We start from the raw sequence: 10,971 nt of genomic DNA on the forward strand, positions 1-10,971 counted from the left end.
CCCCCCCCTCTCTCTCCCCCTCCCCCCCCCATATCTCTCTCTCTCCCCCCCCTCTCTCTCCATCCCTCTCACACACTCTCTCTGGCTCTATCACACTGCTTCTCCCTCTTTCTTTTACCTATTCTCATTCTTCCTCTCTGTACTCGCCTCTCTTCTTCTCTTTCTTCTTCTCTCTTAATCTTCTCTCTCTTTCTTTTTCTTCTCATTCTTCCCCTCTTTTTCTCTCACCCTCACTTTCTCCTCTCTAATACTCTTGCACTCTCTTTCTTTTTCTCTTCTTTTCTTTCTCTCTTTTTTCTTCTTTCACTCTTTCTTCTTCTGTCTCGTCTTTTCTTTTTTCTTCTCTCGTCTTCTTTTCTTTCTTCCTTTTTTCTTCTTCTCTCTTACTCTTCTTCTCTCGCTGTTTTTTTCTCTCTCTCTCTCTTTTATTCTCTCTCTTTCCCCTCTCTCTTCCTCCTATTTCCCTATCTCTCTCTCTCTCTCACTCATTTTGCATGTCAATATAGCAGTGTGTGGAATCCATATGCTCATACCATTATATGCTTTCTTGTAAATCCATTTTGTGCGAGATTTGCGTTTTACGTAGTTATGAATTGCTTTAGGTTAATAATTTTAGCACATTTCTTTGCAGCTATATGTAACTGAAGGCTGCTTCTGGCGCAAATTAGATTTTCAAAACAGGCAATAAACCTTCTTTTTTTTTTATCCCATTAAGTAATAGCACTAAGACAAACTTATGAACAGAATGCAGAAAGGCATGGCAACCAATAGGATTTCAGCTTACATAGCTTTGTCGGTAAAAAGCGGGGGTAAGCAACCTCAGCACTTCAGCTGTGATGTGATGAAACGACAAATCCTATAATGCCTCTGCATCTGGGAGTCATGTCTATGGCTGTCAGATTCTTGCAATGCCTCATTGTACTTGGGGCGCCGAGGTTGCATTTTCTGCATGTGTAGAGAACCTGAGGTTTCTTGCAACATTTCAGTGGCTTGTGCATTTTGTGGGTACCCGACCTGAGGCATTTTTCTATTTTGCAGTATCTTTTGGCCTAGTGAAACCGGTTACTTAAAGGCATCACAGAATTCATCATTTTCCTCCTCTTTTGCTGGGTCTTGTTTAACAAATCTTCTGCCACAGCACAATAAAGCCTGATCCATCTGTAAATGTGTTGTTTTTTTAATCAAGAGGTTCTTATGTTCTTGTTGCATCGAAGTTCCACATAGTCCTCTTGTTGTATTACAGCTTGTTTCTTATAATGCAGTAAAGACTTGCTTCCGGATGCCTTATCAAATGCATCAATCCTTCACTATTTATATGGAGGCAAAGTGTTTTATTGGATTTAAACTAAACAGACGCTTTGATCCTTTTAGTCTGAAATACTGATGTTATTTTCTTATTCTCCTCTGCAGGGAATGATGATTTTTCTGGAGGAAACGTAAAAACCCAGACACACAATTTCTATCACAACAGACATGTACAGGAGAAGAGGTCTGTGCCTATTCGCAGGAAGCGAAGCATTGGTAAGGAAGGGCAAATACCTGATGTGCATTTTCATTCTTCCTCTTATTTAAAAAAAATGTATGCTAATAATTCATATTATCAGTATCTGACACTTATGAGTACGTTAGATGCCTGTAACTGTAAGGGGTAGGTTAAATGTCATGGATGTTTATTTTTAACTTGTTTTTGGCTCAGGGTGTAGTAGTTTTCTGTGCATGGCTTTCAGTGCTAAAAAACAAGTTAAAAATAAACTGTGTCCCTGAAAACGAATGTACTTAATTTTTATAATGCAACACCAGAGTTTTATAGGGAAGCAATATAGAAGTAATTGCATTTTGTATTTTATTTTATACATCCGCATTGTAATAGCAATAGACACAATAGTTATTTTGGCAACTCAATATAAGCTTACTTGAAAAATCTCCGTTCATGTTTTGAATGCTGCCTGTCTGCTGGGCATCTTTCAACAACTTCCTGAATTCCTTGCATGCATTGTGGCTTCTCCTCTCCTGCTCCCCTGCTCATTCCTTTGGTTTACTTTTATTTTCTAAAGGCTACATATCCCTTGGTACCTTGTTGGCTGTAGGCACTGATGATGTGCCTCCTGAATCTCCTCTTCTTCAGCACCTGTATAGTTCAGAAGACAGGCTCTGTGAAATGGGTGACATGGCAGTGCATATTCAGAGGACATAGTGACGTCAAGATCATTAATCTATGTAGAGTAGGAATAGACCATGGCTTCCATGGAGAGTAGGAATAGACCATGGCTTCTATGGAGAGTCGGAATAGACCATGGCTTCTATGGAGAGTAGGAATAGACCATGGCTTCTGTGGAGAGTCGGAATAGACCATGGCTTCTATGGAGAGTAGGAATAGACCATGGCTTCTATGGAGAGCAGGAATAGAAAAAGATTAAAGGCAACTGGCAGCCGTATATGCTGATCAGCTTTAAAGGTGCTAGGGAGCTACTTTCAAGAATAAGGGCTATAGAAATCATCTCGAAGCTCCACCAGTGTTGCGCAAACAGTGCTCGTGTTCTGAGCCTTTCGGCTAAATGCATTACAAGTATGCCAGGTGCAGTTTCTTACACAAAGCACGTAGAACATTCTTTTGGAAATTTTTTGAAAAACTTTTTTTTTTTTTTGGCTAACACATTTTACATAGCTCAAAAAAAAATAAAAGTTACCTTGACCTGCTTCATACACTGTTGCCTAAATAAATAAGTACATAAATAATTGTAACATAATATAGATTGCACTTTTCATGCTCAGAGATTGAGTTTATCTCTGCAGCCAATAAACATTCTTAGTGTGCTAACTACACATCATTGCTCAGCTTGTCTGAAGCACTTCTCACAGAGCACATAGATTGTACTTTCACACTCATTCAGAATATATTTAGTAAGACGTTGGTGACAAATTGTTTGACTGGGATAGCTGGCAGGTGTTTTGATGACTCACGATCTTGACTGGTACATGAAGTATGTGCGGGGGTTAATAGCACTAAGTAAATGTGGTCTGTTGTTTTTATTTATATTCTACCTTGTGGAATTGATTTGTGACGCTGTCTGGGGGAAAAAACGGCGTTGGCCCTCAGTTTCCAGTTGTCATATTTTCATCAGTGAAGACCTTTGGCTTCTACACAGTGTAATGTTGTATACATACATGTATACATATATCAGGGCTCAAAATTTCCACTCGCCCCCTCGCAATTGGCGAGTAAAAGTTGCGCGGGAGTGAGTGGAAATTCATTGGTTTAGTGCCGCCGACAGAACCCGGGGGCTGGAGGAGTAGGGGGACAAACTACTGCCTCTTCCGTAGCGGCGATTGCTCGATCTGTTCTCCCTTCTCCTCCTCGGCCGCTGAAGCTACATTGCACCTGAAGAGGAGAAGAATAAGTTTGGCTGTCTTCCCTTCACTTCGGCTCCTCCGGCCACCTACAGCTTCTTCTGTCTGCCCACCTCTTCTGCCATAGGCTGGGAGGAAGAATGCAGAGCTGCTATGGGGCGGTTGGAAATGTGTGCAGCTCAGAACCTGAAGAGAGGCTTCACCTTACAAAACATGGGGGATTCATCTCTTTACCCCCTCCTCCCTCCACCACCAGGAGAGGAAGACTACCTGAATCAGCTCAGCTATGTGCACTATGAGGGGTCTATTCACAAAGCTGCCGAGGGCAGCCGAGTGAATGACCGATCAGAAGTGAAGTGAGCCGAACACTGTTCGGCTATTCACTTCAGGCTTGTACAGCTGATTTCAGCCGTATATCGGCTGAAATCAGCCGTACATCTGCTTGCTTTGTGTGGCTTCGGATCAGCCGAACATGCTCAGCATGTTCGGCTGACCTGAAGTGCAGAAGGAGTTCGACTCAGCCGATCCAACATCTAGATCGGCTGAGCCGAACCTCCGGCAGGCTTCACACTGCTGTTCGGGCTATTCTGAAAGATCCCGAACAGCAGTGAGAGAATAGCCGAATGCCGCCGAGCGGCATTTGGCTCAGCTGTTCTGCTCGGTCCCTCAGAGGCACCGAGCAGAACAGAAAAAGAGTGAAAAAAGTAGAAAAAAGTTAATAGAAAATGATTGTGCAGAGCTAGCAGTGACAGCTAGCTCCGCCCAATAGTTTCCTATTGTCCGGCGGCTCTGCTGCTGTAAAAAAAAAAAAAAAATTAAAAAAATCCCCCGGGCGCTCTGGGAGCCCCCCGCTCCCGGCCGCCAAGAAGAGAAACCCTGCTGTGTCTTTTTTTTTCTTTATTCTGACACGAGCGATGTCAGAAAACAGAAAAAAAAAGACGAATTCCCATTCAAAAGCATTGGGAGTTTAGCCCTGCATATATAATTCAAAACCGTACATGGGGTTGTATAGGTCCATATCTAATGCAAAGTTTATTTAACATAATGACGCCTTACCATGTGCAGATCCACTAAAATGGACTTTCAGTATGCTATGAAGTTGGCTCTCTTTCTGGCTGAACCAGTGGTATGTTCCACTGTCGCCTCCCTATTTTTAAGATCTGGCTTCATTATAAGCAGTGATGTAGTGACTTTCGCTAGTGATAGAGGACATTGAACTTGTGAATATGCTCACCCCTCTAACATGCCTCACCCCTCTAACATGACCCAGAAGTGAACACTACAGCCCTCATCAGTGGCATAGGCTTCCACTGGCATCTATCCCCTCACCTGGCTGGCCATCACATTGCTGTTTAATATTAAACATTTTCAGATTGTGGAATAAATTAAGTGCAATAAGTCCAAAATCTCCTCTGCAAAGTTGCCATCATTTCTAGAGTACTCTACGAATTATGCAAACTTTGCAGAGGAGATTTTTGGTAAGAATGCTTTTATGTTTGGTGAGATATATTCAGATTTGTAAAAGAGGAGACACGTTTATGATAAGTCCACTAAACGTGTATTAATCTTCATAAAAGATCAGTAGATGAAGTCAACACGTTTTGCGGGCTGACAACTTCCCCTACATCAGGGCTTGAATGCTGGTGATGATAGGAACACATACTAGACAATGTGAGCAAAGCGTCAAGGTTTATTTAGCCATGTAGCATCCTTACCAGCAGTCTTTGTGTGTGATATTTCTTGGTTTATCCTGCCACAGACACAGGGTTGTGTGTGCTATTTCTTGGTTTATCCTCCACAGACACAGGGTTGAACCAAATGACAATGATAAAACAAGCCTGAGCTATACGCGTCAGCAGGGCTGCTTGTAGTTTTAACCACAGGTGCATGAGAAAGGGTGACAAAGCACAGATGGAGACAGCTGTCATCTCCTTAACAGCAAGTGCCTGAATAAAGACCTTTATAGCAAGATTACCAGATATTTTTAAATTAAAACTTGTGTATTTAAAAAGATTGAGCATTTTGAAAATTAAATTAACAGGTTAAAGTGCTTAATAGGTTGAAGTGTCTGAGATTTTGTCGATTGGGTTAAGATCTTCTTTAAATGGGTCTTCTGATTACACAGAGCGCCAGTTTTCAACAATAATTCAGGGAGGATGTTTTGGTCAATAGCTTTTTAACCAATTTCCATAAACTAGCCTGAATAGTTTCTATGCAAATTTATGCTGCCGTTTATGAAGGGATCGTTTATTTCTGCTCTTTTTATTTTCATAGAGGAAGCTGTTCCTGCTGTCTGCAAAACAAGGACTGTTATTTACGAGATACCTCGTAGCCAAATAGACCCAACATCTGCAAACTTTCTGATATGGCCGCCCTGTGTGGAGGTGAAACGTTGCACAGGCTGCTGCAATACCAGCAGTGTTAAATGCCAGCCTTCAAGGATACACCACCGGAGTGTCAAGGTAAGCCACAAGGCACTGGATTTAAATTATATTGTATTTTAATATTGAATTGTAAAAGCAAATCTGTATGTCTAATAGATTGGCATATTGACAAAGGTTTAAGACCTTTGCTGAGTATATTGCCGTAGGTTCTGGTTGCATAAGTAACGATGGGCTCTATTGTGGCATCCTTCTGTTTTAGTGTTATGGTGGACGCTAAGGTGTAACCTCTATTCATTTGTGGATTTAGTATATTGGTGGGAGCAATGGTTCCAAACCTTGCTTTTTGATGAAACAAAACTGCTATCTGTGAGCAAAATCCCAATTTAGTGCCATATAATTGCATGCCAGAGTTGCTTGCACCATTGATGCACAGGGTATGCTTTTCTTTTGTAAATTTTGTTTTGGATTGACATGGTTTTATGTGGCCTGGACACATGGATATGTACGTACAGCCAGTGCTGGAAAGGAGGGAGATTGTTGACTATAATCCCTGGAAAGTCTTAGTTTGGCATTTTCAATGCCGCGGCATCATGTAGCATGTGGGATCAGGCTCCTTACATAAAAGCAAAGCACAGGTAATGTCCTTGTATGTTTCTTTTATGTACAAAACCATATCAGTGTTGTTTTTTTTAATGCAATTTCTGCTAGAAGACCACACATAGCTGGAATATATGGCCATTGTTGCTGCACAGTTGGTATTATGAATAACGATGGTTATTGGAAGATTCTATATGCCTTTGGAGTCTGTGTGGAGTTTCAATCTGCTATCATTTAGCTATTCATTTGGGATGTTCCTGCATTGAGGCTTTGGGACAGCGGAACAATAATGTCTGTACCTCTTTTTTTGTTATTCTTTGTATTTGCATAAATTTGTAGGTGAACTTCTCTTATGCGGACGTTGCCTTAACATGCTATGTGGATGTTGGTGATGCTCCCTACATTTTGAATTAGCATACTCTTTCCTTATTGGTAACATTGAGACCCCTTGTTGATTTGGCATTGAACTTTGTTGGTTGAGTTGACCCTTTCTGTTAATTTATGTGTTTTGAGTCCAATTATCTATATGCTTTTCCAGTGCAACTGTGCCCTCACATTTTCTGTTTTATGTTTTAGGACGAAATCTATATATTGATCGTAAACACACCTTTTAAGCTAATCTAAATGGCTAACTTCCTAGCATACGGAGGTGTGTACACATAGGAAGCTGAGTGTGGGAGGTGAATTCTGGAGCTGACTTCCTATCCTGTATTTAGACAGGAAGTGAGGCATGCACCCACTGTACAATAAAGAAGGAAAGAGCTTGGAGAAGGGGGGACTGTTTTGGGAATATGGGATTATGTTGTCCATGTGATTTTTTTTAAATTTCCTCTGCTCTGAAACATCAAAAACTGCCTAGTTTTGTAAAGAAGTGCAAGTATTTTTTTGATACTACCTTATTAAAAAAGTCCATTAGAAGTGCATATTTAAGAACATGTTAAGATCTAGGAAAAATATATAAAGGGAATGTAGATGTTTATAGATACAATGTGCAAGGAGTTACAAGATCAAACATATAAACTGTAGAAGCTCCCTAAGCTTGTTGGTATTTCTAGTATCTTAACCACTAAATTGGCCAAGTCTGAAGCAATTAAATGTAGTGAGTGGCAGAAGGTAGAAAATACTCACAAAAATTACCCACCGCTAGAAGTTTTTTGGCTTGGATTTGGCCAGTCTTGGCCTCAGCTAACAAATGTGTCTACAAAAGCTGGCATTAGGGCCAGATTAACCATTATGCACAATAGGCTTTCGCAACAGGTAGTAGAAGCAAACAGGCAATTTACCCTGTTTGATTTTGGCCACACATTTATTTCCCATCAGAAGAAATACAGACATCTCATATGCTTTTTTACACATTGTCATACATACCAGCATAGGACCAATATACAAGAAGGACGGTCACCAGAGGCCCTGTGTCTGCAGGCTCCAGTCATGGAAACCCAGCCCTGACTGGCGCCTAGCTTTTATTTTAGACTTACTATGTTTTTATTGTAAGAGCATGTTCCTGGGCTCCTTAACATTTGCCTTCTGGATCCTAGATTGGACTCCTTGCGCCCTGAATTGTTCAGTAGTTTATCCAGCTACGCTATAAATCTAGTGCTTTGTTAGTGTTCATGCACTCCGTGTTGGTCTACAGTAAATGCCAGTTTTACTTTTATTTCGTTTGCTTTATGTGTTGTGCTACCACAAACTAGAAGATGCTTGTATAGGCTACTGATACGCTACAAAAATAAGTCTGTAAAAGTTCCCACAGAACTTAATATATTTGGTACTGTGTTTACTTTTGCTATGTCTATAAAGCCAAGTACAGCTTTTGTTTGATGTAAAAAGGAAGTCTTGGCGGGAAGATAGACGGAACAGAAAGTGAGAAACATTTAGAAAAAATTACTTTATAACTAATAACTGCCCAAAATAACTTCAGTTCTCATAAGCCCCTGGAAGTTTTTTTAATACACACACACACGCGCTGTCATGGTTTTAAAAATGTGAAAACACACTACTGCCAAATGAAAACCACTGATAGCCACGTGTCCCACTGCACGATCCTTTGATCTTCGTTTTGTTCAAGAGCTGCAACCTGCAAAATCTTCACATTTGACACCTTCGAAAGTGGTCCCATCTACCGGCAATACTGTGGCGGTTGAAACTACAGCTTGTAGTGTGGAAGACCTGGCCTCCAACACACCCAGAAGTGTCAGATGGTAAGATTTTGCTGAAAGCATAACTCTGCAAGAGAGCAAAGATTTGCAGCATGGGAGAGTATGAACTGTTTTGATATTTTTTAAAGGAGTAGATACTTTAAATAGAAAGTAGTATCCTCTTAACACCAGTGCATATTTAACATGGAGAAGGGCTAGCCCACGTCTGTACCTTTTCAAACCATCATGTGGGGATTCTTTATTAAATGTGAACCTCAGAAACAGATAAACGGTTCAAGTACATATGACTGAAATCTGTTACCTACCAATAAAATAATTCTGATCTGCTATTCTCTTTTTTTGGTTCCATGTACCTCTAACAGAAATAATAAGCAGGTTGTTATTCTTCTTCAGTGCTTGCTGCCTGGCTAATGAATGCACATCCTTACTCTGTCAGCAAGCTTCCAATTTTGACAACTCTGTATACTGCAGTAGAACCTGCTTGTCTCACTCTGCTTACCCTCAAGTCAGGTGTACTTAGTACAGATTTTGGCTGGTTCCTGATGAACCAGCCGACATTTGCACAATGGGTGCCGTTGTTGACACCCTTCTGGTTAGCAGAACGAAGGAGCAGGCTGGAAAATTCTCCACCGAACGGAGCTGGCAGTCAATCAGGTATACTGACAGCGCCCGGCAGTACTAGAAACAGCAGGATATTCCTCGATCAACACTCGTAAGTGTTGTTGGAGGAGTCCGTTATGTTCTCCTCCCTGAAGAAGGAACCGCTGTTGTTCCGAAAAGTCGCTATATGATGTGATAGCAATCGAGTCAATAAACCGTTTTTGACTTGAAATTCTATTGGAGTGCGAGTGACTTTATACATACACTTATCTTGGATTGCAGAGGCAGCTGCAGTCACTTTGGCACCCACCCGACTCTAAGGGTATTATTCGGTCAGGAGTGCAATGGGTTCAGTGCATTTTGGATTTTATACCTGGCTTCACTCTCCCAGTACTGTTATGCAGGGGACTACAGGAAGCTAAAATTAAGACAGATTTGTGTACTTACACTAGCTGCCTGTAAAACAAATTATTTTTTAAACAATACATAACCGGATTGATGGTTATCTTTAACAGGGTTATTCACAAAAGGGTGAAGAGTTTGGAGAAGGCAGGAGAAGTGAACAATCTAGGACAACATAGCTAAATTGGAGAATTTTTCCAAATCAGCTATTTAGGCTAGATTGTTCACTTCTCCTGCCTTCTCCAAACTCTTTACCCTTTTGTGAATAACCCTGTTAGACATGTCTGGAGTTCAGCTTTAAAGTAATATAATAGTGACAGTATAAGTCTTCTTTTTAAATGTGAGCTGTATTGACATTTAAAACGCCAGTTGCGTTACCAGTTACTATTGTTGAATTTGGGTTTGTCTGTGTGTTTTAGATGAAAGTCCTGGACACACAGAGACACACACCAGTGATAGTTTGTTGAAAACAGAGATGTGGATTATTGGCTTTTTGGTGAAACAGTGCACTAAAAAACAAAATGTGGGCATTGTTAAGAAGCCAGTCCCACTGTGGCTCTCTTTGGAGTTAAAGCAAAAATGGCTAGGAATATTTCCACAAACATGATAAATAGCCCTCCGTCTCATATCTACCGCTCGCTGTGTGGTGGAACAGATATGTGAAAATGGAACAAGCAACCACCAATTTATCCTAGCTAAGTCAAGGCACAGAAGGTCAGGGTGTATGTTAGGAGAAGGAGCGTTATATGCTTAAAACTAGAAGCTCACCTCTTCACCTCCCTGCATAGACAATGGAGCACAGTGTACGGTTATACCGCAGCGCCTGGCCACTTTGTGGGTTTTTTTTTGCAGTTGACAAGCAGCATTTTCTCAATCTGATCTCAGAGCTTAGATGGCTTTGTGTGGCGTCATTTAACAAATTGTACAGGAGGGTCACACAGGATGTGGTGGAAAACATTACATGTTGGTGGATGGCTCTGGAATATTTTTTTTGTGTGTTTTCACTGTTTGCACTGTGTCTAGTTTTTATAATTACTTCCTTTTTAATAAAACAGAGCCAAATTTTTCAAAGGGTTGAAGTACTGAGATCATGTCTTTAAAAGCTGGTTGATAGGTTGGTAGGAACACCGAAAGATAAATGATAAGGCTGGGCGACCAGACAAGGGCATCTGTCTAAATATTTCACTTCAAGTTGGCAAACACTCTTCCCGCCAAAGTCGAATTACAGAGTAGCTGAGTAACTTTAAATAACTAAACCAGCTTCATTATAAATGACTGCTTCTCTCCCTGGAAGCAGCACGGGAATTAGGAAGTTTAAAGGGCCAATAAAATGGATATTGGTTTACACAAGAACAGTTTCCTCTGCAATGTTTTAAGCACAGGTTAGGGGAGTGTGTGTGTTTGTATGTGTGTGTGTATATGTATGTGTGTGTGTGTGTTTATGTATTTATATAAATATATATATTGTGTAGATATATATA

The 10,971-nt window shown here is 40.7% G+C and overlaps 1 protein-coding gene across 2 annotated transcripts in view; it reads left to right on the top strand.

The window, feature by feature from the left end:
* PDGFA (platelet derived growth factor subunit A) overlaps positions 1–10,971 on the top strand; it is a 55,649-nt gene that overhangs the window by 20,028 nt on the left and 24,650 nt on the right. For both annotated transcript variants that reach the window (XM_018572739.1, XM_018572811.1), the window contains exons 3-4: positions 1,411–1,521; positions 5,623–5,810. In XM_018572739.1, coding sequence (XP_018428241.1) covers positions 1,411–1,521; positions 5,623–5,810 — 299 coding nt within the window. The remainder of the gene's footprint in view (positions 1–1,410; positions 1,522–5,622; positions 5,811–10,971) is intronic.

Source organism: Nanorana parkeri, unplaced genomic scaffold, assembly GCF_000935625.1.
Source record: "Nanorana parkeri isolate BGI_ZX_2015 unplaced genomic scaffold, ASM93562v1 scaffold3, whole genome shotgun sequence".
NCBI classification, from domain to species: Eukaryota; Metazoa; Chordata; class Amphibia; order Anura; family Dicroglossidae; genus Nanorana; species Nanorana parkeri.